The 27,500-nt window shown below is 46.1% G+C and overlaps 1 protein-coding gene across 1 annotated transcript in view; it reads right to left on the minus strand.

Annotated features, from left to right (window-relative positions):
• Positions 1–1,280: 1,280 nt before the first annotated feature.
• Positions 1,281–27,500, minus strand: part of LOC311121301 (chromosome transmission fidelity protein 18 homolog) — a gene marked incomplete at both ends in the record, with an annotated part of 29,007 nt that continues 2,787 nt past the window's right edge. The window contains 3 exons of the mRNA XM_084195804.1: positions 1,281–1,400; positions 25,713–25,851; positions 27,390–27,500. The exon at positions 27,390–27,500 is cut by the window's right edge and continues 20 nt beyond it. Of these exons, the coding sequence (XP_084051930.1) occupies positions 1,281–1,400; positions 25,713–25,851; positions 27,390–27,500 (370 nt within the window). The remainder of the gene's footprint in view (positions 1,401–25,712; positions 25,852–27,389) is intronic.

Consider the following 27,500-nt stretch of genomic DNA (forward strand, 5'->3'; position numbering starts at 1 on the left):
ACTGACGGACGTCTGAGTGGCTGACTGACAGACGTCTGAGTGGCTGACTGACGGACGTCTGAGTGGCTGACTGACGGACGTCTGAGTGGCTGACTGACGGACGTCTGAGTGGCTGACTGACGGACGGTCTGACAGTGGCTGGCTGACGGACGTCTGAGTGGCTGACTGACTGAGTGGCTGAGTGGCAGGCTGAGTGGCTGACGGACGGACGGTCTGAGTGGCTGACGGACGGACGGTCTGAGTGGCTGACGGACGGACGGTCTGAGTGGCTGACGGACGGACGGTCTGAGTGGCTGACGGACGGACGGTCTGAGTGGCTGACTGACTGACTGGCTGACTGGCTGGCTGGCTGACTGTATTCACAAAGCGTCTGAGAGTAGGACCGCCGATCTAGGATCAGATCCTGTCCATTTAATGGCTGTGAATCCTGGTAATAAAGGTGTCTGTATATATAGTGTGAGTGTTCTCACCCTGAGAGTAGGACCGCCGATCTGGGATCAGATCCTGTCCATTTAATGGCTGTGAATCCTGGTAATAAAGGTGTCTGTATATATAGTGTGAGTGTTCTCACCCTGAGAGTAGGACCGCCGATCTGGGATCAGATCCTGTCCATTTAATGGCTGTGAATCCTGGTAATAAAGGTGTCTGTATATATAGTGTGAGTGTTCTCACCCTGAGAGTAGGACCGCCGATCTGGGATCAGATCCTGTCCATTTAATGGCTGTGAATCCTGGTAGTAAAGGTGTCTGTATATATAGTGTGAGTGTTCTCACCCTGAGAGTAGGACCGCCGATCTAGGATCAGATCCTGTCCATTTAATGGCTGTGAATCCTGGTAGTAAAGGTGTCTGTATATATAGTGTGAGTGTTCTCACCCTGAGAGTAGGACCGCCGATCTGGGATCAGATCCTGTCCATTTAATGGCTGTGAATCCTGGTAATAAAGGTGTCTGTATATATAGTGTGAGTGTTCTCACCCTGAGAGTAGGACCGCCGATCTAGGATCAGATCCTGTCCATTTAATGGCTGTGAATCCTGGTAATAAAGGTGTCTGTATATATAGTGTGAGTGTTCTCACCCTGAGAGTAGGACCGCCGATCTAGGATCAGATCCTGTCCATTTAATGGCTGTGAATCCTGGTAATAAAGGTGTCTGTATATATAGTGTGAGTGTTCTCACCCTGAGAGTAGGACCGCGCCGATCTGGGATCAGATCCTGTCCATTTAATGGCTGTGAATCCTGGTAATAAAGGTGTCTGTATATATAGTGTGTCTGTTCTCACCCTGATCTCCACTACAGTGTTCCTCAGGATGTTCTCCAGCCTCTGTTGGTGGTTCCTGATGGATGATGTCACTGATGATGTCACTGCCTTAGGAGGTTTCTCCTTCTCTTCCTGCTGCTTCTGAACCACACACACACACACACACACACACACACACACACACACACACACACACACACACACACACACACACACACACACACTTTAAAAGACACGATTTGAATCCACATCACATCATAAAAGATTCAACCATTTCTATATGTGTCTCATCCATGTATCAGAACGGTGCTATTGGCAACGACCTTCACCTTTACTGTTAAAACCAGGTTACAGGTTGTACCAGTTTCAGCTGTTATGGTCAGTCTAGCTGTATGGAGGAGAAGGTACTGCTCTGTTTCAGCTGTTATGGTCAGTCTAGCTGTATGGAGGAGAAGGTACTGCTCTGTTTCAGCTGTTATGGTCAGTCTAGCTGTATGGAGAAGGTACTGCTCTGTTTCAGCTGTTATGGTCAGTCTAGCTGTATGGAGAAGAAGGTACTGCTCTGTTTCAGCTGTTATGGTCAGTCTAGCTGTATGGAGAAGGTACTGTTATGGTCAGTCTAGCTGTATGGAGAAGAAGGTACTGCTCTGTTTCAGCTGTTATGGCCAGTCTAGCTGTATGGAGAAGAAGGTACTGCTCTGTTTCAGCTGTTATGGTCAGTCTAGATGTATGGAGGAGAAGGTACTGCTCTGTTTCAGCTGTTATGGTCAGTCTAGCTGTATGGAGGAGAAGGTACTGCTCTGTTTCAGCTGTTATGGTCAGTCAAGCTGTATGGAGAAGAAGGTACTGCTCTGTTTCAGCTGTTATGGTCAGTCTAGCTGTATGGAGAAGGTACTGCTCTGTTTCAGCTGTTATGGTCAGTCTAGCTGTATGGAGAAGGTACTGCTCTGTTTCAGCTGTTATGGTCAGTCTAGCTGTATGGAGAAGGTACTGCTCTGTTTCAGCTGTTATGGTCAGTCTAGCTGTATGGAGAAGAAGGTACTGCTCTGTTTCAGCTGTTATGGTCAGTCTAGCTGTATGGAGGAGAAGGTACTGCTCTGTTTCAGCTGTTATGGTCAGTCTAGCTGTATGGAGGAGGTACTGCTCTGTTTCAGCTGTTATGGTCAGTCTAGCTGTATGGAGAAGGTACTGCTCTGTTTCAGCTGTTATGGTCAGTCTAGCTGTATGGAGGAGAAGGTACTGCTCTGTTTCAGCTGTTATGGTCAGTCTAGCTGTATGGAGAAGGTACTGCTCTGTTTCAGCTGTTATGGTCAGTCTAGCTGTATGGAGAAGGTACTGCTCTGTTTCAGCTGTTATGGTCAGTCTAGCTGTATGGAGAAGGTACTGCTCTGTTTCAGCTGTTATGGTCAGTCTAGCTGTATGGGGGAGAAGGTACTGCTCTGTTTCAGCTGTTATGGTCAGTCTAGCTGTATGGAGAAGAAGGTACTGCTCTGTTTCAGCTGTTATGGTCAGTCTAGCTGTATGGAGAAGGTACTGCTCTGTTTCAGCTGTTATGGCCAGTCTAGCTGTATGGAGAAGGTACTGCTCTGTTTCAGCTGTTATGGTCAGTATAGCTGTATGGAGAAGGTACTGCTCTGTTTCAGCTGTTATGGTCAGTCTAGCTGTATGGAGAAGGTACTGTTATGGTCAGTCTAGCTGTATGGAGAAGAAGGTACTGCTCTGTTTCAGCTGTTATGGCCAGTCTAGCTGTATGGAGAAGAAGGTACTGCTCTGTTTCAGCTGTTATGGTCAGTCTAGATGTATGGAGGAGAAGGTACTGCTCTGTTTCAGCTGTTATGGTCAGTCTAGCTGTATGGAGAAGGTGCTGCTCTGTTTCAGCTGTTATGGTCAGTCTAGCTGTATGGAGAAAGTACTGCTCTGTTTCAGCTGTTATGGTCAGTCTAGCTGTATGGAGGAGAAGGTACTGCTCTGTTTCAGCTGTTATGGTCAGTCTAGCTGTATGGAGAAGGTACTGCTCTGTTTCAGCTGTTATGGTCAGTATAGCTGTATGGAAAAGGTACTGCTCTGTTTCAGCTGTTATGGTCAGTCTAGCTGTATGGAGGAGAAGGTACTGCTCTGTTTCAGCTGTTATGGTCAGTCTAGCTGTATGGAGGAGAAGGTACTGCTCTGTTTCAGCTGTTATGGTCAGTCTAGCTGTATGGAGAAGGTACTGCTCTGTTTCAGCTGTTATGGTAAGTCTAGCTGTATGGAGAAGGTACTGCTCTGTTTCAGCTGTTATGGTCAGTCTAGCTGTATGGAGAAGGTACTGCTCTGTTTCAGCTGTTATGGTCAGTCTAGCTGTATGGAGGAGAAGGTACTGCTCTGTTTCAGCTGTTATGGTCAGTCTAGCTGTATGGAGAAGGTACTGCTCTGTTTCAGCTGTTATGGTCAGTCTAGCTGTATGGAGGAGGTACTGCTCTGTTTCAGCTGTTATGGTCAGTCTAGCTGTATGGAGAAGGTACTGCTCTGTTTCAGCTGTTATGGTCAGTCTAGCTGTATGGAGGAGAAGGTACTGCTCTGTTTCAGCTGTTATGGTCAGTCTAGCTCTATGGAGGAGAAGGTACTGCTCTGTTTCAGCTGTTATGGTCAGTCTAGCTGTATGGAGAAGGTACTGCTCTGTTTCAGCTGTTATGGTCAGTCTAGCTGTATGGAGAAGGTACTGCTCTGTTTCAGCTGTTATGGTCAGTCTAGCTGTATGGAGGAGAAGGTACTGCTCTGTTTCAGCTGTTATGGTCAGTCTAGCTGTATGGAGAAGAAGGTACTGCTCTGTTTCAGCTGTTATGGTCAGTCTAGCTGTATGGAGAAGGTACTGCTCTGTTTCAGCTGTTATGGTCAGTCTAGCTGTATGGAGAAGGTACTGCTCTGTTTCAGCTGTTATGTTCAGTCTAGCTGTATGGAAGAGAAGGTACTGCTCTGTTTCAGCTGTTATGGTCAGTCTAGCTGTATGGAGAAGAAGGTACTGCTCTGTTTCAGCTGTTATGGTCAGTCTAGCTGTATGGAGAAGGTACTGCTCTGTTTCAGCTGTTATGGTCAGTCTAGCTGTATGGAGGAGGTATTGCTCTGTTTCAGCTGTTATGGTCAGTCTAGCTGTATGGAGAAGGTACTGCTCTGTTTCAGCTGTTATGGTCAGTCTAGCTGTATGGAAGAGAAGGTACTGCTCTGTTTCAGCTGTTATGGTCAGTCTAGCTGTATGGAGAAGAAGGTACTGCTCTGTTTCAGCTGTTATGGCCAGTCTAGATGTATGGAGAAGGTACTGCTCTGTTTCAGCTGTTATGGTCAGTCTAGCTGTATGGAGAAGAAGGTACTGCTCTGTTTCAGCTGTTATGGTCAGTCTAGCTGTATGGAGAAGAAGGTACTGCTCTGTTTCAGCTGTTACGGTCAGTATAGCTGTATGGAGAAGGTACTGCTCTGTTTCAGCTGTTATGGTCAGTCTAGCTGTATGGAGAAGGTACTGCTCTGTTTCAGCTGTTATGGTCAGTCTAGCTGTATGGAGGAGAAGGTACTGCTCTGTTTCAGCTGTTATGGTCAGTCTAGCTGTATGGAGGAGAAGGTACTGCTCTGTTTCAGCTGTTATGGTCAGTCTAGCTGTATGGAGGAGAAGGTACTGCTCTGTTTCAGCTGTTATGGTCAGTCTAGCTGTATGGAGAAGAAGGTACTGCTCTGTTTCAGCTGTTACGGTCAGTATAGCTGTATGGAGAAGGTACTGCTCTGTTTCAGCTTTTATGGTCAGTCTAGCTGTATGGAGAAGGTACTGCTCTGTTTCAGCTGTTATGGTCAGTCTAGCTGTATGGAGGAGAAGGTACTGCTCTGTTTCAGCTGTTAAGGTCAGTCTAGCTGTATGGAGGAGAAGGTACTGCTCTGTTTCAGCTGTTATGGCCAGTCTAGCTGTATGGAGAAGAAGGTACTGCTCTGTTTCAGCTGTTATGGTCAGTCTAGATGTATGGAGGAGAAGGTACTGCTCTGTTTCAGCTGTTATGGTCAGTCTAGCTGTATGGAGAAGGTGCTGCTCTGTTTCAGCTGTTATGGTCAGTCTAGCTGTATGGAGAAGGTACTGCTCTGTTTCAGCTGTTATGGTCAGTCTAGCTGTATGGAGGAGAAGGTACTGCTCTGTTTCAGCTGTTATGGTCAGTCTAGCTGTATGGAGAAGGTACTGCTCTGTTTCAGCTGTTATGGTCAGTATAGCTGTATGGAAAAGGTACTGCTCTGTTTCAGCTGTTATGGTCAGTCTAGCTGTATGGAGGAGAAGGTACTGCTCTGTTTCAGCTGTTATGGTCAGTCTAGCTGTATGGAGGAGAAGGTACTGCTCTGTTTCAGCTGTTATGGTCAGTCTAGCTGTATGGAGAAGGTACTGCTCTGTTTCAGCTGTTATGGTCAGTCTAGCTGTATGGAGAAGGTACTGCTCTGTTTCAGCTGTTATGGTCAGTCTAGCTGTATGGAGGAGAAGGTACTGCTCTGTTTCAGCTGTTATGGTCAGTCTAGCTGTATGGAGAAGGTACTGCTCTGTTTCAGCTGTTATGGTCAGTCTAGCTGTATGGAGAAGAAGGTACTGCTCTGTTTCAGCTGTTATGGTCAGTCTAGCTGTATGGAGAAGGTACTGCTCTGTTTCAGCTGTTATGGTCAGTCTAGCTGTATGGAGAAGGTACTGCTCTGTTTCAGCTGTTATGTTCAGTCTAGCTGTATGGAAGAGAAGGTACTGCTCTGTTTCAGCTGTTATGGTCAGTCTAGCTGTATGGAAGAGATGGTACTGCTCTGTTTCAGCTGTTATGGTGAGTCTAGCTGTATGGAGAAGAAGGTACTGCTCTGTTTCAGCTGTTATGGTCAGTCTAGCTGTATGGAGAAGAAGGTACTGCTCTGTTTCAGCTGTTATGGTCAGTCTAGCTGTATGGAGAAGGTACTGCTCTGTTTCAGCTGTTATGTTCAGTCTAGCTGTATGGAAGAGAAGGTACTGCTCTGTTTCAGCTGTTATGGTCAGTCTAGCTGTATGGAGAAGAAGGTACTGCTCTGTTTCAGCTGTTATGGTCAGTCTAGCTGTATGGAGAAGGTACTGCTCTGTTTCAGCTGTTATGGTCAGTCTAGCTGTATGGAGGAGGTATTGCTCTGTTTCAGCTGTTATGGTCAGTCTAGCTGTATGGAGAAGGTACTGCTCTGTTTCAGCTGTTATGGTCAGTCTAGCTGTATGGAGGAGAAGGTACTGCTCTGTTTCAGCTGTTATGGCCAGTCTAGATGTATGGAGAAGGTACTGCTCTGTTTCAGCTGTTATGGTCAGTCTAGCTGTATGGAGAAGGTACTGCTCTGTTTCAGCTGTTATGGTCAGTCTAGCTGTATGGAAGAGAAGGTACTGCTCTGTTTCAGCTGTTATGGTCAGTCTAGCTGTATGGAGAAGAAGGTACTGCTCTGTTTCAGCTGTTATGGCCAGTCTAGATGTATGGAGAAGGTACTGCTCTGTTTCAGCTGTTATGGTCAGTCTAGCTGTATGGAGAAGAAGGTACTGCTCTGTTTCAGCTGTTATGGTCAGTCTAGCTGTATGGAGAAGAAGGTACTGCTCTGTTTCAGCTGTTACGGTCAGTATAGCTGTATGGAGAAGGTACTGCTCTGTTTCAGCTGTTATGGTCAGTCTAGCTGTATGGAGAAGGTACTGCTCTGTTTCAGCTGTTATGGTCAGTCTAGCTGTATGGAGGAGAAGGTACTGCTCTGTTTCAGCTGTTATGGTCAGTCTAGCTGTATGGAGGAGAAGGTACTGCTCTGTTTCAGCTGTTATGGTCAGTCTAGCTGTATGGAGGAGAAGGTACTGCTCTGTTTCAGCTGTTATGGTCAGTCTAGCTGTATGGAGAAGAAGGTACTGCTCTGTTTCAGCTGTTACGGTCAGTATAGCTGTATGGAGAAGGTACTGCTCTGTTTCAGCTGTTATGGTCAGTCTAGCTGTATGGAGAAGGTACTGCTCTGTTTCAGCTGTTATGGTCAGTCTAGCTGTATGGAGGAGAAGGTACTGCTCTGTTTCAGCTGTTAAGGTCAGTCTAGCTGTATGGAGGAGAAGGTACTGCTCTGTTTCAGCTGTTATGGTCAGTCTAGCTGTATGGAGGAGGTATTGCTCTGTTTCAGCTGTTATGGTCAGTCTAGCTGTATGGAGAAGGTACTGCTCTGTTTCAGCTGTTATGGTCAGTCTAGCTGTATGGAGGAGAAGGTACTGCTCTGTTTCAGCTGTTATGGCCAGTCTAGATGTATGGAGAAGGTACTGCTCTGTTTCAGCTGTTATGGTCAGTCTAGCTGTATGGAGAAGGTACTGCTCTGTTTCAGCTGTTATGGTCAGTCTAGCTGTATGGAGGAGAAGGTACTGCTCTGTTTCAGCTGTTATGGTCAGTCTAGCTGTATGGAGGAGAAGGTACTGCTCTGTTTCAGCTGTTATGGTCAGTCTAGCTGTATGGAGAAGGTACTGCTCTGTTTCAGCTGTTATGGTCAGTCTAGCTGTATGGAGAAGGTACTGCTCTGTTTCAGCTGTTATGGTCAGTCTAGCTGTATGGAGGAGAAGGTACTGCTCTGTTTCAGCTGTTATGGTCAGTCTAGCTGTATGGAGAAGGTACTGCTCTGTTTCAGCTGTTATGGTCAGTCTAGCTGTATGGAGGAGGTACTGTTCTGTTTCAGCTGTTATGGTCAGTCTAGCTGTATGGAGAAGGTACTGCTCTGTTTCAGATGTTATGGTCAGTCTAGCTGTATGGAGAAGGTACTGCTCTGTTTCAGCTGTTATGGTCAGTCTAGCTGTATGGAGGAGAAGGTACTGCTCTGTTTCAGCTGTTATGGCCAGTCTAGATGTATGGAGAAGGTACTGCTCTGTTTCAGCTGTTATGGTCAGTCTAGCTGTATGGAGAAGGTACTGCTCTGTTTCAGCTGTTATGGTCAGTCTAGCTGTATGGAAGAGAAGGTACTGCTCTGTTTCAGCTGTTATGGTCAGTCTAGCTGTATGGAGAAGAAGGTACTGCTCTGTTTCAGCTGTTATGGCCAGTCTAGATGTATGGAGAAGGTACTGCTCTGTTTCAGCTGTTATGGTCAGTCTAGCTGTATGGAGAAGAAGGTACTGCTCTGTTTCAGCTGTTATGGTCAGTCTAGCTGTATGGAGAAGAAGGTACTGCTCTGTTTCAGCTGTTACGGTCAGTATAGCTGTATGGAGAAGGTACTGCTCTGTTTCAGCTGTTATGGTCAGTCTAGCTGTATGGAGAAGGTACTGCTCTGTTTCAGCTGTTATGGTCAGTCTAGCTGTATGGAGGAGAAGGTACTGCTCTGTTTCAGCTGTTATGGTCAGTCTAGCTGTATGGAGGAGAAGGTACTGCTCTGTTTCAGCTGTTATGGTCAGTCTAGCTGTATGGAGGAGAAGGTACTGCTCTGTTTCAGCTGTTATGGTCAGTCTAGCTGTATGGAGAAGAAGGTACTGCTCTGTTTCAGCTGTTACGGTCAGTATAGCTGTATGGAGAAGGTACTGCTCTGTTTCAGCTGTTATGGTCAGTCTAGCTGTATGGAGAAGGTACTGCTCTGTTTCAGCTGTTATGGTCAGTCTAGCTGTATGGAGGAGAAGGTACTGCTCTGTTTCAGCTGTTAAGGTCAGTCTAGCTGTATGGAGGAGAAGGTACTGCTCTGTTTCAGCTGTTATGGTCAGTCTAGCTGTATGGAGGAGGTATTGCTCTGTTTCAGCTGTTATGGTCAGTCTAGCTGTATGGAGAAGGTACTGCTCTGTTTCAGCTGTTATGGTCAGTCTAGCTGTATGGAGGAGAAGGTACTGCTCTGTTTCAGCTGTTATGGCCAGTCTAGATGTATGGAGAAGGTACTGCTCTGTTTCAGCTGTTATGGTCAGTCTAGCTGTATGGAGAAGGTACTGCTCTGTTTCAGCTGTTATGGTCAGTCTAGCTGTATGGAGGAGAAGGTACTGCTCTGTTTCAGCTGTTATGGTCAGTCTAGCTGTATGGAGGAGAAGGTACTGCTCTGTTTCAGCTGTTATGGTCAGTCTAGCTGTATGGAGAAGGTACTGCTCTGTTTCAGCTGTTATGGTCAGTCTAGCTGTATGGAGAAGGTACTGCTCTGTTTCAGCTGTTATGGTCAGTCTAGCTGTATGGAGGAGAAGGTACTGCTCTGTTTCAGCTGTTATGGTCAGTCTAGCTGTATGGAGAAGGTACTGCTCTGTTTCAGCTGTTATGGTCAGTCTAGCTGTATGGAGGAGGTACTGTTCTGTTTCAGCTGTTATGGTCAGTCTAGCTGTATGGAGAAGGTACTGCTCTGTTTCAGCTGTTATGGTCAGTCTAGCTGTATGGAGGAGAAGGTACTGCTCTGTTTCAGCTGTTATGGTCAGTCTAGCTGTATGGAGAAGGTACTGCTCTGTTTCAGCTGTTATGGTCAGTCTAGCTGTATGGAGAAGGTACTGCTCTGTTTCAGCTGTTATGGTCAGTCTAGAAGTATGGAGAAGGTACTGCTCTGTTTCAGCTGTTATGGTCAGTCTAGCTGTATGGGGGAGAAGGTACTGCTCTGTTTCAGCTGTTATGGTCAGTCTAGCTGTATGGAGGAGAAGGTACTGCTCTGTTTCAGCTGTTATGGTCAGTCTAGCTGTATGGAGAAGAAGGTACTGCTCTGTTTCAGCTGTTATGGTCAGTCTAGCTGTATGGAGGAGAAGGTGCTGCTCTGTTTCAGCTGTTATGGTCAGTCTAGCTGTATGGAGAAGAAGGTACTGCTCTGTTTCAGCTGTTATGGTCAGTCTAGCTGTATGGAGAAGGTACTGCTCTGTTTCAGCTGTTATGGTCAGTCTAGCTGTATGGAGAAGGTACTGCTCTGTTTCAGCTGTTATGTTCAGTCTAGCTGTATGGAAGAGAAGGTACTGCTCTGTTTCAGCTGTTATGGTCAGTCTAGCTGTATGGAAGAGATGGTACTGCTCTGTTTCAGCTGTTATGGTGAGTCTAGCTGTATGGAGAAGAAGGTACTGCTCTGTTTCAGCTGTTATGGTCAGTCTAGCTGTATGGAGGAGGTACTGCTCTGTTTCAGCTGTTATGGTCAGTCTAGCTGTATGGAGAAGAAGGTACTGCTCTGTTTCAGCTGTTATGGTCAGTCTAGCTGTATGGAGAAGGTACTGCTCTGTTTCAGCTGTTATGGTCAGTCTAGCTGTATGGAGGAGGTATTGCTCTGTTTCAGCTGTTATGGTCAGTCTAGCTGTATGGAGAAGGTACTGCTCTGTTTCAGCTGTTATGGTCAGTCTAGCTGTATGGAGGAGAAGGTACTGCTCTGTTTCAGCTGTTATGGTCAGTCTAGCTGTATGGAAGAGAAGGTACTGCTCTGTTTCAGCTGTTATGGTCAGTCTAGCTGTATGGAGAAGAAGGTACTGCTCTGTTTCAGCTGTTATGGCTAGTCTAGATGTATGGAGAAGGTACTGCTCTGTTTCAGCTGTTATGGTCAGTCTAGCTGTATGAAGAAGAAGGTACTGCTCTGTTTCAGCTGTTATGGTCAGTCTAGCTGTATGGAGAAGAAGGTACTGCTCTGTTTCAGCTGTTACGGTCAGTATAGCTGTATGGAGAAGGTACTGCTCTGTTTCAGCTGTTATGGTCAGTCTAGCTGTATGGAGAAGGTACTGCTCTGTTTCAGCTGTTATGGTCAGTCTAGCTGTATGGAGGAGAAGGTACTGCTCTGTTTCAGCTGTTATGGTCAGTCTAGCTGTATGGAGGAGAAGGTACTGCTCTGTTTCAGCTGTTATGGTCAGTCTAGCTGTATGGAGGAGAAGGTACTGCTCTGTTTCAGCTGTTATGGTCAGTCTAGCTGTATGGAGAAGAAGGTACTGCTCTGTTTCAGCTGTTACGGTCAGTATAGCTGTATGGAGAAGGTACTGCTCTGTTTCAGCTGTTATGGTCAGTCTAGCTGTATGGAGAAGGTACTGCTCTGTTTCAGCTGTTATGGTCAGTCTAGCTGTATGGAGGAGAAGGTACTGCTCTGTTTCAGCTGTTAAGGTCAGTCTAGCTGTATGGAGGAGAAGGTACTGCTCTGTTTCAGCTGTTATGGTCAGTCTAGCTGTATGGAGGAGGTATTGCTCTGTTTCAGCTGTTATGGTCAGTCTAGCTGTATGGAGAAGGTACTGCTCTGTTTCAGCTGTTATGGTCAGTCTAGCTGTATGGAGGAGAAGGTACTGCTCTGTTTCAGCTGTTATGGCCAGTCTAGATGTATGGAGAAGGTACTGCTCTGTTTCAGCTGTTATGGTCAGTCTAGCTGTATGGAGAAGGTACTGCTCTGTTTCAGCTGTTATGGTCAGTCTAGATGTATGGAGGAGAAGGTACTGCTCTGTTTCAGCTGTTATGGTCAGTCTAGCTGTATGGAAGAGATGGTACTGCTCTGTTTCAGCTGTTATGGTGAGTCTAGCTGTATGGAGAAGAAGGTACTGCTCTGTTTCAGCTGTTATGGTCAGTCTAGCTGTATGGAGAAGGTGCTGCTCTGTTTCAGCTGTTATGGTCAGTCTAGCTGTATGGAGAAGGTACTGCTCTGTTTCAGCTGTTATGGTCAGTCTAGCTGTATGGAGAAGAAGGTAGAGATCTGTTTCAGCTGTTATGGTCAGTCTAGCTGTATGGAGAAGAAGGTACTGCTCTGTTTCAGCTGTTATGGTCAGTCTAGCTGTATGGAGAAGGTACTGCTTTGTTTAAGCTGTTATGGTCAGTCTAGCTGTATGGAGGAGAAGGTACTGCTCTGTTTCAGCTGTTATGGTCAGTCTAGCTGTATGGAGAAGGTACTGCTCTGTTTCAGCTGTTATGGCCAGTCTAGCTGTATGGAGAAGGTACTGCTCTGTTTCAGCTGTTATGGTCAGTATAGCTGTATGGAGAAGGTACTGCTCTGTTTCAGCTGTTAAGGTCAGTCTAGCTGTATGGAGGAGAAGGTACTGCTCTGTTTCAGCTGTTATGGTCAGTCTAGCTGTATGGAGGAGGTATTGCTCTGTTTCAGCTGTTATGGTCAGTCTAGCTGTATGGAGAAGGTACTGCTCTGTTTCAGCTGTTATGGTCAGTCTAGCTGTATGGAGGAGAAGGTACTGCTCTGTTTCAGCTGTTATGGCCAGTCTAGATGTATGGAGAAGGTACTGCTCTGTTTCAGCTGTTATGGTCAGTCTAGCTGTATGGAGAAGGTACTGCTCTGTTTCAGCTGTTATGGTCAGTCTAGATGTATGGAGGAGAAGGTACTGCTCTGTTTCAGCTGTTATGGTCAGTCTAGCTGTATGGAAGAGATGGTACTGCTCTGTTTCAGCTGTTATGGTGAGTCTAGCTGTATGGAGAAGAAGGTACTGCTCTGTTTCAGCTGTTATGGTCAGTCTAGCTGTATGGAGAAGGTGCTGCTCTGTTTCAGCTGTTATGGTCAGTCTAGCTGTATGGAGAAGGTACTGCTCTGTTTCAGCTGTTATGGTCAGTCTAGCTGTATGGAGAAGAAGGTAGAGATCTGTTTCAGCTGTTATGGTCAGTCTAGCTGTATGGAGAAGAAGGTACTGCTCTGTTTCAGCTGTTATGGTCAGTCTAGCTGTATGGAGAAGGTACTGCTTTGTTTAAGCTGTTATGGTCAGTCTAGCTGTATGGAGGAGAAGGTACTGCTCTGTTTCAGCTGTTATGGTCAGTCTAGCTGTATGGAGAAGGTACTGCTCTGTTTCAGCTGTTATGGCCAGTCTAGCTGTATGGAGAAGGTACTGCTCTGTTTCAGCTGTTATGGTCAGTATAGCTGTATGGAGAAGGTACTGCTCTGTTTCAGCTGTTATGGTCAGTCTAGCTGTATGGAGAAGGTACTACTCTGTTTCAGCTGTTATGGTCAGTCTAGCTGTATGGAGAAGGTACTGCTCTGTTTCAGCTGTTATGGTCAGTATAGCTGTATGGAGAAGGTACTGCTCTGTTTCAGCTGTTATGGTCAGTCTAGCTGTATGGAGAAGGTACTGTTATGGTCAGTCTAGCTGTATGGAGAAGAAGGTACTGCTCTGTTTCAGCTGTTATGGCCAGTCTAGCTGTATGGATAAGAAGGTACTGCTCTGTTTCAGCTGTTATGGTCAGTCTAGATGTATGGAGGAGAAGGTACTGCTCTGTTTCAGCTGTTATGGTCAGTCTAGCTGTATGGAGAAGGTGCTGCTATGTTTCAGCTGTTATGGTCAGTCTAGCTGTATGGAGAAGGTACTGTTATGGTCAGTCTAGCTGTATGGAGAAGAAGGTACTGCTCTGTTTCAGCTGTTATGGCCAGTCTAGCTGTATGGAGAAGAAGGTACTGCTCTGTTTCAGCTGTTATGGTCAGTCTAGATGTATGGAGGAGAAGGTACTGCTCTGTTTCAGCTGTTATGGTCAGTCTAGCTGTATGGAGAAGGTGCTGCTCTGTTTCAGCTGTTATGGTCAGTCTAGCTGTATGGAGAAGGTACTGCTCTGTTTCAGCTGTTATGGTCAGTCTAGCTGTATGGAGAAGAAGGTACTGCTCTGTTTCAGCTGTTACGGTCAGTATAGCTGTATGGAGAAGGTACTGCTCTGTTTCAGCTGTTATGGTCAGTCTAGCTGTATGGAGAAGGTACTGCTCTGTTTAAGCTGTTATGGTCAGTCTAGCTGTATGGAGGAGAAGGTACTGCTCTGTTTCAGCTGTTATGGTCAGTCTAGCTGTATGGAGGAGAAGGTACTGCTCTGTTTCAGCTGTTATGGTCAGTCTAGCTGTATGGAGGAGAAGGTACTGCTCTGTTTCAGCTGTTATGGTCAGTCTAGCTGTATGGAGAAGAAGGTACTGCTCTGTTTCAGCTGTTATGGTCAGTCTAGCTGTATGGAGAAGGTACTGCTCTGTTTCAGCTGTTATGGTCAGTCTAGCTGTATGGAGGAGAAGGTACTGCTCTGTTTCAGCTGTTAAGGTCAGTCTTGCTGTATGGAGGAGAAGGTACTGCTCTGTTTCAGCTGTTATGGTCAGTCTAGCTGTATGGAGGAGGTATTGCTCTGTTTCAGCTGTTATGGTCAGTCTAGCTGTATGGAGAAGGTACTGCTCTGTTTCAGCTGTTATGGTCAGTCTAGCTGTATGGAGGAGAAGGTACTGCTCTGTTTCAGCTGTTATGGCCAGTCTAGATGTATGGAGAAGGTACTGCTCTGTTTCAGCTGTTATGGTCAGTCTAGCTGTATGGAGAAGGTACTGCTCTGTTTCAGCTGTTATGGTCAGTCTAGCTGTATGGAGGAGAAGGTACTGCTCTGTTTCAGCTGTTATGGTCAGTCTAGCTGTATGGAGGAGAAGGTACTGCTCTGTTTCAGCTGTTATGGTCAGTCTAGCTGTATGGAGAAGGTACTGCTCTGTTTCAGCTGTTATGGTCAGTCTAGCTGTATGGAGAAGGTACTGCTCTGTTTCAGCTGTTATGGTCAGTCTAGCTGTATGGAGGAGAAGGTACTGCTCTGTTTCAGCTGTTATGGTCAGTCTAGCTGTATGGAGAAGGTACTGCTCTGTTTCAGCTGTTATGGTCAGTCTAGCTGTATGGAGGAGGTACTGTTCTGTTTCAGCTGTTATGGTCAGTCTAGCTGTATGGAGAAGGTACTGCTCTGTTTCAGCTGTTATGGTCAGTCTAGCTGTATGGAGGAGAAGGTACTGCTCTGTTTCAGCTGTTATGGTCAGTCTAGCTGTATGGAGAAGGTACTGCTCTGTTTCAGCTGTTATGGTCAGTCTAGCTGTATGGAGAAGGTACTGCTCTGTTTCAGCTGTTATGGTCAGTCTAGAAGTATGGAGAAGGTACTGCTCTGTTTCAGCTGTTATGGTCAGTCTAGCTGTATGGGGGAGAAGGTACTGCTCTGTTTCAGCTGTTATGGTCAGTCTAGCTGTATGGAGGAGAAGGTACTGCTCTGTTTCAGCTGTTATGGTCAGTCTAGCTGTATGGAGAAGAAGGTACTGCTCTGTTTCAGCTGTTATGGTCAGTCTAGCTGTATGGAGGAGAAGGTGCTGCTCTGTTTCAGCTGTTATGGTCAGTCTAGCTGTATGGAGAAGAAGGTACTGCTCTGTTTCAGCTGTTATGGTCAGTCTAGCTGTATGGAGAAGGTACTGCTCTGTTTCAGCTGTTATGGTCAGTCTAGCTGTATGGAGAAGGTACTGCTCTGTTTCAGCTGTTATGTTCAGTCTAGCTGTATGGAAGAGAAGGTACTGCTCTGTTTCAGCTGTTATGGTCAGTCTAGCTGTATGGAAGAGATGGTACTGCTCTGTTTCAGCTGTTATGGTGAGTCTAGCTGTATGGAGAAGAAGGTACTGCTCTGTTTCAGCTGTTATGGTCAGTCTAGCTGTATGGAGGAGGTACTGCTCTGTTTCAGCTGTTATGGTCAGTCTAGCTGTATGGAGAAGAAGGTACTGCTCTGTTTCAGCTGTTATGGTCAGTCTAGCTGTATGGAGAAGGTACTGCTCTGTTTCAGCTGTTATGGTCAGTCTAGCTGTATGGAGGAGGTATTGCTCTGTTTCAGCTGTTATGGTCAGTCTAGCTGTATGGAGAAGGTACTGCTCTGTTTCAGCTGTTATGGTCAGTCTAGCTGTATGGAGGAGAAGGTACTGCTCTGTTTCAGCTGTTATGGTCAGTCTAGCTGTATGGAAGAGAAGGTACTGCTCTGTTTCAGCTGTTATGGTCAGTCTAGCTGTATGGAGAAGAAGGTACTGCTCTGTTTCAGCTGTTATGGCTAGTCTAGATGTATGGAGAAGGTACTGCTCTGTTTCAGCTGTTATGGTCAGTCTAGCTGTATGAAGAAGAAGGTACTGCTCTGTTTCAGCTGTTATGGTCAGTCTAGCTGTATGGAGAAGAAGGTACTGCTCTGTTTCAGCTGTTACGGTCAGTATAGCTGTATGGAGAAGGTACTGCTCTGTTTCAGCTGTTATGGTCAGTCTAGCTGTATGGAGAAGGTACTGCTCTGTTTCAGCTGTTATGGTCAGTCTAGCTGTATGGAGGAGAAGGTACTGCTCTGTTTCAGCTGTTATGGTCAGTCTAGCTGTATGGAGGAGAAGGTACTGCTCTGTTTCAGCTGTTATGGTCAGTCTAGCTGTATGGAGGAGAAGGTACTGCTCTGTTTCAGCTGTTATGGTCAGTCTAGCTGTATGGAGAAGAAGGTACTGCTCTGTTTCAGCTGTTACGGTCAGTATAGCTGTATGGAGAAGGTACTGCTCTGTTTCAGCTGTTATGGTCAGTCTAGCTGTATGGAGAAGGTACTGCTCTGTTTCAGCTGTTATGGTCAGTCTAGCTGTATGGAGGAGAAGGTACTGCTCTGTTTCAGCTGTTAAGGTCAGTCTAGCTGTATGGAGGAGAAGGTACTGCTCTGTTTCAGCTGTTATGGTCAGTCTAGCTGTATGGAGGAGGTATTGCTCTGTTTCAGCTGTTATGGTCAGTCTAGCTGTATGGAGAAGGTACTGCTCTGTTTCAGCTGTTATGGTCAGTCTAGCTGTATGGAGGAGAAGGTACTGCTCTGTTTCAGCTGTTATGGCCAGTCTAGATGTATGGAGAAGGTACTGCTCTGTTTCAGCTGTTATGGTCAGTCTAGCTGTATGGAGAAGGTACTGCTCTGTTTCAGCTGTTATGGTCAGTCTAGATGTATGGAGGAGAAGGTACTGCTCTGTTTCAGCTGTTATGGTCAGTCTAGCTGTATGGAAGAGATGGTACTGCTCTGTTTCAGCTGTTATGGTGAGTCTAGCTGTATGGAGAAGAAGGTACTGCTCTGTTTCAGCTGTTATGGTCAGTCTAGCTGTATGGAGGAGAAGGTACTGCTCTGTTTCAGCTGTTATGGTCAGTCTAGCTGTATGGAGGAGAAGGTACTGCTCTGTTTCAGCTGTTATGGTCAGTCTAGCTGTATGGAGAAGGTGCTGCTCTGTTTCAGCTGTTATGGTCAGTCTAGCTGTATGGGGGAGAAGGTACTGCTCTGTTTCAGCTGTTATGGTCAGTCTAGCTGTATGGAGAAGGTACTGCTCTGTTTCAGCTGTTATGGTCAGTCTAGCTGTATGGAGAAGAAGGTAGAGATCTGTTTCAGCTGTTATGGTCAGTCTAGCTGTATGGAGAAGAAGGTACTGCTCTGTTTCAGCTGTTATGGTCAGTCTAGCTGTATGGAGAAGGTACTGCTTTGTTTAAGCTGTTATGGTCAGTCTAGCTGTATGGAGGAGAAGGTACTGCTCTGTTTCAGCTGTTATGGTCAGTCTAGCTGTATGGAGAAGGTACTGCTCTGTTTCAGCTGTTATGGCCAGTCTAGCTGTATGGAGAAGGTACTGCTCTGTTTCAGCTGTTATGGTCAGTATAGCTGTATGGAGAAGGTACTGCTCTGTTTCAGCTGTTATGGTCAGTCTAGCTGTATGGAGAAGGTACTACTCTGTTTCAGCTGTTATGGTCAGTCTAGCTGTATGGAGAAGGTACTGCTCTGTTTCAGCTGTTATGGTCAGTATAGCTGTATGGAGAAGAAGGTACTGCTCTGTTTCAGCTGTTATGGTCAGTCTAGCTGTATGGAGAAGGTACTGTTATGGTCAGTCTAGCTGTATGGAGAAGAAGGTACTGCTCTGTTTCAGCTGTTATGGCCAGTCTAGCTGTATGGATAAGAAGGTACTGCTCTGTTTCAGCTGTTATGGTCAGTCTAGCTGTATGGAGAAGGTGCTGCTATGTTTCAGCTGTTATGGTCAGTCTAGCTGTATGGAGAAGGTACTGTTATGGTCAGTCTAGCTGTATGGAGAAGAAGGTACTGCTCTGTTTCAGCTGTTATGGCCAGTCTAGCTGTATGGAGAAGAAGGTACTGCTCTGTTTCAGCTGTTATGGTCAGTCTAGATGTATGGAGGAGAAGGTACTGCTCTGTTTCAGCTGTTATGGTCAGTCTAGCTGTATGGAGAAGGTGCTGCTCTGTTTCAGCTGTTATGGTCAGTCTAGCTGTATGGAGAAGGTACTGCTCTGTTTCAGCTGTTATGGTCAGTCTAGCTGTATGGAGGAGAAGATACTGCTCTGTTTCAGCTGTTATGGTCAGTCTAGCTGTATGGAGAAGGTACTGCTCTGTTTCAGCTGTTATGGTCAGTATAGCTGTATGGAAAAGGTACTGCTCTGTTTCAGCTGTTATGGTCAGTCTAGCTGTATGGAGGAGAAGGTACTGCTCTGTTTCAGCTGTTATGGTCAGTCTAGCTGTATGGAGGAGAAGGTACTGCTCTGTTTCAGCTGTTATGGTCAGTCTAGCTGTATGGAGAAGGTACTGCTCTGTTTCAGCTGTTATGGTCAGTCTAGCTGTATGGAGAAGGTACTGCTCTGTTTCAGCTGTTATGGTAAGTCTAGCTGTATGGAGGAGAAGGTACTGCTCTGTTTCAGCTGTTATGGTCAGTCTAGCTGTATGGAGAAGGTACTGCTCTGTTTCAGCTGTTATGGTCAGTCTAGCTGTATGGAGGAGGTACTGTTCTGTTTCAGCTGTTATGGTCAGTCTAGCTGTATGGAGAAGGTACTGCTCTGTTTCAGCTGTTATGGTCAGTCTAGCTGTATGGAGGAGAAGGTACTGCTCTGTTTCAGCTGTTATGGTCAGTCTAGCTGTATGGAGAAGGTACTGCTCTGTTTCAGCTGTTATGGTCAGTCTAGCTGTATGGGGGAGAAGGTACTGCTCTGTTTCAGCTGTTATGGTCAGTCTAGCTGTATGGAGAAGAAGGTACTGCTCTGTTTCAGCTGTTATGGTCAGTCTAGCTGTATGGAGAAGGTACTGCTCTGTTTCAGCTGTTATGGTCAGTCTAGCTGTATGGAGAAGGTACTGCTCTGTTTCAGCTGTTATGTTCAGTCTAGCTGTATGGAAGAGAAGGTACTGCTCTGTTTCAGCTGTTATGGTCAGTCTAGCTGTATGGAGAAGAAGGTACTGCTCTGTTTCAGCTGTTATGGTCAGTCTAGCTGTATGGAGAAGGTACTGCTCTGTTTCAGCTGTTATGGTCAGTCTAGCTGTATGGAGGAGGTATTGCTCTGTTTCAGCTGTTATGGTCAGTCTAGCTGTATGGAGAAGGTACTGCTCTGTTTCAGCTGTTATGGTCAGTCTAGCTGTATGGAGGAGAAGGTACTGCTCTGTTTCAGCTGTTATGGCCAGTCTAGATGTATGGAGAAGGTACTGCTCTGTTTCAGCTGTTATGGTCAGTCTAGCTGTATGGAGAAGGTACTGCTCTGTTTCAGCTGTTATGGTCAGTCTAGCTGTATGGAAGAGAAGGTACTGCTCTGTTTCAGCTGTTATGGTCAGTCTAGCTGTATGGAGAAGAAGGTACTGCTCTGTTTCAGCTGTTATGGCCAGTCTAGATGTATGGAGAAGGTACTGCTCTGTTTCAGCTGTTATGGTCAGTCTAGCTGTATGGAGAAGAAGGTACTGCTCTGTTTCAGCTGTTATGGTCAGTCTAGCTGTATGGAGAAGAAGGTACTGCTCTGTTTCAGCTGTTACGGTCAGTATAGCTGTATGGAGAAGGTACTGCTCTGTTTCAGCTGTTATGGTCAGTCTAGCTGTATGGAGAAGAAGGTACTGCTCTGTTTCAGCTGTTATGGTCAGTCTAGCTGTATGGAGAAGGTACTGCTCTGTTTCAGCTGTTATGGTCAGTCTAGCTGTATGGAGAAGGTACTGCTCTGTTTCAGCTGTTATGGTCAGTCTAGCTGTATGGAGGAGAAGGTACTGCTCTGTTTCAGCTGTTATGGTCAGTCTAGCTGTATGGAGGAGAAGGTACTGCTCTGTTTCAGCTGTTATGGTCAGTCTAGCTGTATGGAGGAGAAGGTACTGCTCTGTTTCAGCTGTTATGGTCAGTCTAGCTGTATGGAGAAGAAGGTACTGCTCTGTTTCAGCTGTTACGGTCAGTATAGCTGTATGGAGAAGGTACTGCTCTGTTTCAGCTGTTATGGTCAGTCTAGCTGTATGGAGAAGGTACTGCTCTGTTTCAGCTGTTATGGTCAGTCTAGCTGTATGGAGGAGAAGGTACTGCTCTGTTTCAGCTGTTAAGGTCAGTCTAGCTGTATGGAGGAGAAGGTACTGCTCTGTTTCAGCTGTTATGGTCAGTCTAGCTGTATGGAGAAGGTACTGCTCTGTTTCAGCTGTTATGGTCAGTCTAGCTGTATGGAGAAGGTACTGCTCTGTTTCAGCTGTTATGGTCAGTCTAGCTGTATGGAGAAGGTACTGCTCTGTTTCAGCTGTTATGGTCAGTCTAGCTGTATGGAGAAGAAGGTACTGCTCTGTTTCAGCTGTTATGGTCAGTCTAGCTGTATGGAGGAGGTACTGCTCTGTTTCAGCTGTTATGGTCAGTCTAGCTGTATGGAGAAGGTACTGCTCTGTTTCAGCTGTTATGGTCAGTCTAGCTGTATGGAGAAGAAGGTACTGCTCTGTTTCAGCTGTTATGGTCAGTCTAGCTGTATGGAGAAGGTACTGCTCTGTTTCAGCTGTTATGGTCAGTCTAGCTGTATGGAGGAGGTATTGCTCTGTTTCAGCTGTTATGGTCAGTCTAGCTGTATGGAGAAGGTACTGCTCTGTTTCAGCTGTTATGGTCAGTCTAGCTGTATGGAGGAGAAGGTACTGCTCTGTTTCAGCTGTTATGGTCAGTCTAGCTGTATGGAGAAGGTACTGCTCTGTTTCAGCTGTTATGGTCAGTCTAGCTGTATGGAGGAGAAGGTACTGCTCTGTTTCAGCTGTTATGGCCAGTCTAGATGTATGGAGAAGGTACTGCTCTGTTTCAGCTGTTATGGTCAGTCTAGCTGTATGGAGAAGGTACTGCTCTGTTTCAGCTGTTATGGTCAGTCTAGCTGTATGGAAGAGAAGGTACTGCTCTGTTTCAGCTGTTATGGTCAGTCTAGCTGTATGGAGAAGAAGGTACTGCTCTGTTTCAGCTGTTATGGCCAGTCTAGATGTATGGAGAAGGTACTGCTCTGTTTCAGCTGTTATGGTCAGTCTAGCTGTATGGAGAAGAAGGTACTGCTCTGTTTCAGCTGTTATGGTCAGTCTAGCTGTATGGAGAAGAAGGTACTGCTCTGTTTCAGCTGTTACGGTCAGTATAGCTGTATGGAGAAGGTACTGCTCTGTTTCAGCTGTTATGGTCAGTCTAGCTGTATGGAGAAGGTACTGCTCTGTTTCAGCTGTTATGGTCAGTCTAGCTGTATGGAGGAGAAGGTACTGCTCTGTTTCAGCTGTTAAGGTCAGTCTAGCTGTATGGAGGAGAAGGTACTGCTCTGTTTCAGCTGTTATGGTCAGTCTAGCTGTATGGAGGAGAAGGTACTGCTCTGTTTCAGCTGTTATGGTCAGTCTAGCTGTATGGAGAAGAAGGTACTGCTCTGTTTCAGCTGTTATGGTCAGTATAGCTGTATGGAGAAGGTACTGCTCTGTTTCAGCTGTTATGGTCAGTCTAGCTGTATGGAGAAGGTACTGCTCTGTTTCAGCTGTTATGGTCAGTCTAGCTGTATGGAGGAGAAGGTACTGCTCTGTTTCAGCTGTTATGGTCAGTCTAGCTGTATGGAAGAGATGGTACTGCTCTGTTTCAGCTGTTATGGTCAGTCTAGCTGTATGGAGAAGGTGCTGCTCTGTTTCAGCTGTTATGGTCAGTCTAGCTGTATGGAGAAGGTACTGCTCTGTTTCAGCTGTTATGGTCAGTCTAGCTGTATGGAAGAGATGGTACTGCTCTGTTTCAGCTGTTATGGTCAGTCTAGCTGTATGGAAGAGATGGTACTGCTCTGTTTCAGCTGTTATGGTCAGTCTAGCTGTATGGAGAAGGTGCTGCTCTGTTTCAGCTGTTATGGTCAGTCTAGCTGTATGGGGGAGAAGGTACTGCTCTGTTTCAGCTGTTATGGTCAGTGTAGCTGTATGGAGAAGGTACTGCTCTGTTTCAGCTGTTATGGTCAGTCTAGCTGTATGGAGAAGAAGGTAGAGATCTGTTTCAGCTGTTATGGTCAGTCTAGCTGTATGGAGAATTAGGTACTGCTCTGTTTCAGCTGTTATGGTCAGTCTAGCTGTATGGAGAAGGTACTGCTTTGTTTCAGCTGTTATGGTCAGTCTAGCTGTATGGAGGAGAAGGTACTGCTCTGTTTCAGCTGTTATGGTCAGTCTAGCTGTATGGAGAAGGTACTGCTCTGTTTCAGCTGTTATGGCCAGTCTAGCTGTATGGAGAAGGTACTGCTCTGTTTCAGCTGTTATGGTCAGTATAGCTGTATGGAGAAGGTACTGCTCTGTTTCAGCTGTTATGGTCAGTCTAGCTGTATGGAGAAGGTACTGTTATGGTCAGTCTAGCTGTATGGAGAAGAAGGTACTGCTCTGTTTCAGCTGTTATGGCCAGTCTAGCTGTATGGAGAAGAAGGTACTGCTCTGTTTCAGCTGTTATGGTCAGTCTAGCTGTATGGAGGAGAAGGTACTGCTCTGTTTCAGCTGTTATGGTCAGTCTAGCTGTATGGAGAAGGTACTGCTCTGTTTCAGCTGTTATGGTCAGTATAGCTGTATGGAAAAGGTACTGCTCTGTTTCAGCTGTTATGGTCAGTCTAGCTGTATGGAGGAGAAGGTACTGCTCTGTTTCAGCTGTTATGGTCAGTCTAGCTGTATTGAGAAGGTACTGCTCTGTTTCAGCTGTTATGGTCAGTCTAGCTGTATGGAGGAGAAGGTACTGCTCTGTTTCAGCTGTTATGGTCAGTCTAGCTGTATGGAGAAGAAGGTACTGCTCTGTTTCAGCTGTTATGGTCAGTCTAGCTGTATGGAGGAGAAGGTACTGCTCTGTTTCAGCTGTTATGGTCAGTCTAGCTGTATGGAGGAGGTACTGCTCTGTTTCAGCTGTTATGGTCAGTCTAGCTGTATGGAGAAGAAGGTACTGCTCTGTTTCAGCTGTTATGGTCAGTCTAGCTGTATGGAGAAGGTACTGCTCTGTTTCAGCTGTTATGGTCAGTCTAGCTGTATGGAGAAGGTACTGCTCTGTTTCAGCTGTTATGGTCAGTCTAGCTGTATGGAGGAGAAGGTACTGCTCTGTTTCAGCTGTTATGGTCAGTCTAGCTGTATGGAGAAGGTACTGCTCTGTTTCAGCTGTAATGGTCAGTCTAGCTGTATGGAGAAGGTACTGCTCTGTTTCAGCTGTTATGGTCAGTCTAGCTGTATGGAGAAGGTACTGCTCTGTTTCAGCTGTTATGGTCAGTCTAGCTGTATGGGGGAGAAGGTACTGCTCTGTTTCAGCTGTTATGGTCAGTCTAGCTGTATGGAGAAGAAGGTACTGCTCTGTTTCAGCTGTTATGGTCAGTCTAGCTGTATGGAGAAGGTACTGCTCTGTTTCAGCTGTTATGGTCAGTCTATCTGTATGGAGAAGAACGTACTGCTCTGTTTCAGCTGTTATGGTCAGTCTAGATGTATGGAGAAGAAGGTACTGCTCTGTTTCAGCTGTTACGGTCAGTATAGCTGTATGGAGAAGGTACTGCTCTGTTTCAGCTGTTATGGTCAGTCTAGCTGTATGGAGAAGGTACTGCTCTGTTTCAGCTGTTATGGTCAGTCTAGCTGTATGGAGGAGAAGGTACTGCTCTGTTTCAGCTGTTATGGTCAGTCTAGCTGTATGGAGAAGGTACTGCTCTGTTTCAGCTGTTATGGCCAGTCTAGCTGTATGGAGAAGGTACTGCTCTGTTTCAGCTGTTATGGTCAGTCTAGCTGTATGGAGGAGAAGGTACTGCTCTGTTTCAGCTGTTATGGTCAGTCTAGCTGTATGGAGGAGAAGGTACTGCTCTGTTTCAGCTGTTATGGTCAGTCTAGCTGTATGGAGAAGAAGGTACTGCTCTGTTTCAGCTGTTATGGTCAGTCTAGCTGTATGGAGGAGAAGGTACTGCTCTGTTTCAGCTGTTATGGTCAGTATAGCTGTATGGAGAAGGTACTGCTCTGTTTCAGCTGTTATGGTCAGTCTAGCTGTATGGAGAAGAAGGTACTGCTCTGTTTCAGCTGTTATGGTCAGTCTAGCTGTATGGAGAAGGTGCTGCTCTGTTTCAGCTGTTATGGTCAGTCTAGCTGTATGGAGAAGGTGCTGCTCTGTTTCAGCTGTTATGGTCAGTCTAGCTGTATGGGGGAGAAGGTACTGCTCTGTTTCAGCTGTTATGGTCAGTCTAGCTGTATGGAGGAGGTATTGCTCTGTTTCAGCTGTTATGGTCAGTCTAGCTGTATGGAGAAGGTACTGCTCTGTTTCAGCTGTTATGGTCAGTCTAGCTGTATGGAGGAGGTATTGCTCTGTTTCAGCTGTTATGGTCAGTCTAGCTGTATGGAGAAGGTACTGCTCTGTTTCAGCTGTTATGGTCAGTCTAGCTGTATGGAGGAGAAGGTACTGCTCTGTTTCAGCTGTTATGGCCAGTCTAGATGTATGGAGAAGGTACTGCTCTGTTTCAACTGTTATGGTCAGTCTAGCTGTATGGAGAAGGTACTGCTCTGTTTCAGCTGTTATGGTCAGTCTAGCTGTATGGAAGAGAATATACTGCTCTGTTTCAGCTGTTATGGTCAGTCTAGCTGTATGGAGAAGGTACTGCTCTGTTTCAGCTGTTATGGTCAGTCTAGCTGTATGGAGGAGAAGGTACTGCTCTGTTTCAGCTGTTATGGTCAGTCTAGCTGTATGGAGGAGAAGGTGCTGCTCTGTTTCAGCTGTTATGGTCAGTCTAGCTGTATGGAGAAGGTACTGCTCTGTTTCAGCTGTTATGGTCAGTCTAGCTGTATGGAGAAGGTACTGCTCTGTTTCAGCTGTTATGGTCAGTCTAGCTGTATGGAGGAGAAGGTACTGCTCTGTTTCAGCTGTTATGGTCAGTATAGCTGTATGGAGAAGGTACTGCTCTGTTTCAGCTGTTATGGTCAGTCTAGCTGTATGGAGAAGGTACTGCTCTGTTTCAGCTGTTATGGTCAGTCTAGCTGTATGGAGGAGAAGGTACTGCTCTGTTTCAGCTGTTATGGTCAGTCTAGCTGTACGGAGGAGAAGGTACTGCTCTGTTTCAGCTGTTATGGTCTGTCTAGCTGTATGGAGGAGAAGGTACTGCTCTGTTTCAGCTGTTATGGTCAGTCTAGCTGTATGGAGAAGAAGGTACTGCTCTGTTTCAGCTGTTATGGTCAGTCTAGCTGTATGGAGAAGGTACTGCTCTGTTTCAGCTGTTATGGTCAGTCTAGCTGTATGGAGGAGAAGGTACTGCTCTGTTTCTGCTGTTATGGTCAGTCTAGCTGTATGGAGAAGGTTGACATTTTCCTTCTATATCCAAGACCAATGAAATGTTTGACTGTAATCCTTCGACTGTAATGTGATTTGTGGAATCAAATAAAGTATTTCAAATGTGTGTGCGATTCTGTGTGTGTGTGTGTGTGTGTGTGACCCTGTGTGTGTGTGTGTCTGTGTGTGTGTGTGTGTGACCCTGTGTGTGTGTGTGTGACCCTGTGTGTGTGTGTGTGTGTGTGTGACCCTGTGTGTGTGTGTGTGTGTGACCCTGTGTGTGTGTGTGTGTGTGTGTGTGTGTGTGTGTGTGTGTCTGACCTTGTGTGTGTTGCTCATCCGTGATTCTGCTCTCCTCATCCTCTCCTGGTCCATCTCTCTGCTGATCGTCTGTTTGGTCTGGTAAGTCAGCTGTCTGTGGGGGGGCAGGCCTGGGAAACACACCACCTCCTCCACACGCCTAAACACACACAATACACACACACACACACACACACACACACACACACACACAGGGTCACACACACACACAGGGTCACACACACAGGGTCACACACACAGGGTCACACACACACACAGGGTCACACACACAGGGTCACACACACAGGGTCACACACACACACACAGGGTCACACACACACACACACACACACACACACACACACACACACACACACACACACACACACACACACACACACACAGGGTCACACACACACACACACACACAGGGTCACACACACACACACACACACACACACACACACACACACAGGGTCACACACACACACACACACACACACACACACACACAATCAGAACGCTCATCCACCTAATCTACCTCCTGAACAGAGTTAATAGATATACACCTCTACCTCCTGAACAGAGTTAATAGATATCCACCTCTACCTCCTGAACAGAGTTAATAGATATACACCTCTACCTCCTGAACAGAGTTAATAGATATACACCTCTACCTCCTGAACAGAGTTAATAGATATCCACCTCTACCTCCTGAACAGAGTTAATAGATATACACCTCTACCTCCTGAACAGAGTTAATAGATATACACCTCTACCTCCTGAACAGAGTTAATAGATATCCACCTCTACCTCCTGAACAGAGTTAATAGATATACACCTCTACCTCCTGAACAGAGTTAATAGATATCCACCTCTACCTCCTGAACAGAGTTAATAGATATACACCTCTACCTCCTGAACAGAGTTAATAGATATCCACCTCTACCTCCTGAACAGAGTTAATAGATATACACCTCTACCTCCTGAACAGAGTTAATAGATATACACCTCTACCTCCTTAACAGAGTTAATAGATATACACCTCTACCTCCTGAACAGAGTTAATAGATATACATAACATGTGACTGGGTATGGGTTAAGCTCTAATGTGTGTGTGTGTGTGTGTGTGTGTTCTAGGTGTGTGTGTTTTCTAGGTATTCTAGGTGTGTGTGTGTACTCACGGCTCCAGTACGTAGACATATTGTCCGTCAGGTATTCTAGGTGTGTGTGTGTGTACTCACGGCTCCAGTACGTAGACATATTGTCCGTCAGGTATTCTAGGTGTGTGTGTGTACTCACGGCTCCAGTACGTAGACATATTGTCCGTCAGGTATTCTAGGTGTGTGTGTGTGTACTCACGGCTCCAGTACGTAGACATATTGTCCGCCAGGTATTCTAGGTGTGTGTGTGTACTCACGGCTCCAGTACGTAGACATATTGTCCGTCAGGTATTCTAGGTGTGTGTGTGTGTGTGTGTGTACTCACGGCTCCAGTACGTAGACATATTGTCCATCAGGTATTCTAGGTGTGTGTGTGTGTGTGTACTCACGGCTCCAGTACGTAGACATATTGTCCGTCAGGTATTCTAGGTGTGTGTGTGTACTCACGGCTCCAGTACGTAGACATATTGTCCGTCAGGTATTCTAGGTGTGTGTGTTTTCTAGGTATTCTAGGTGTGTGTGTGTGTGTACTCACGGCTCCAGTACGTAGACATATTGTCCGTCAGGTGTTCTGTCCTGTCTATAGCAGAGGTTATAGGAGATCATGGTGTCGATCAGCTCAACCAGCTGTTGTTTCTCTCTACTG

The sequence above is a fragment of the Coregonus lavaretus genome (genome assembly GCF_964263955.1).
Source record: "Coregonus lavaretus genome assembly, contig: HAP1_SCAFFOLD_4828, whole genome shotgun sequence".
NCBI lineage: Eukaryota > Metazoa > Chordata > Actinopteri > Salmoniformes > Salmonidae > Coregonus > Coregonus lavaretus.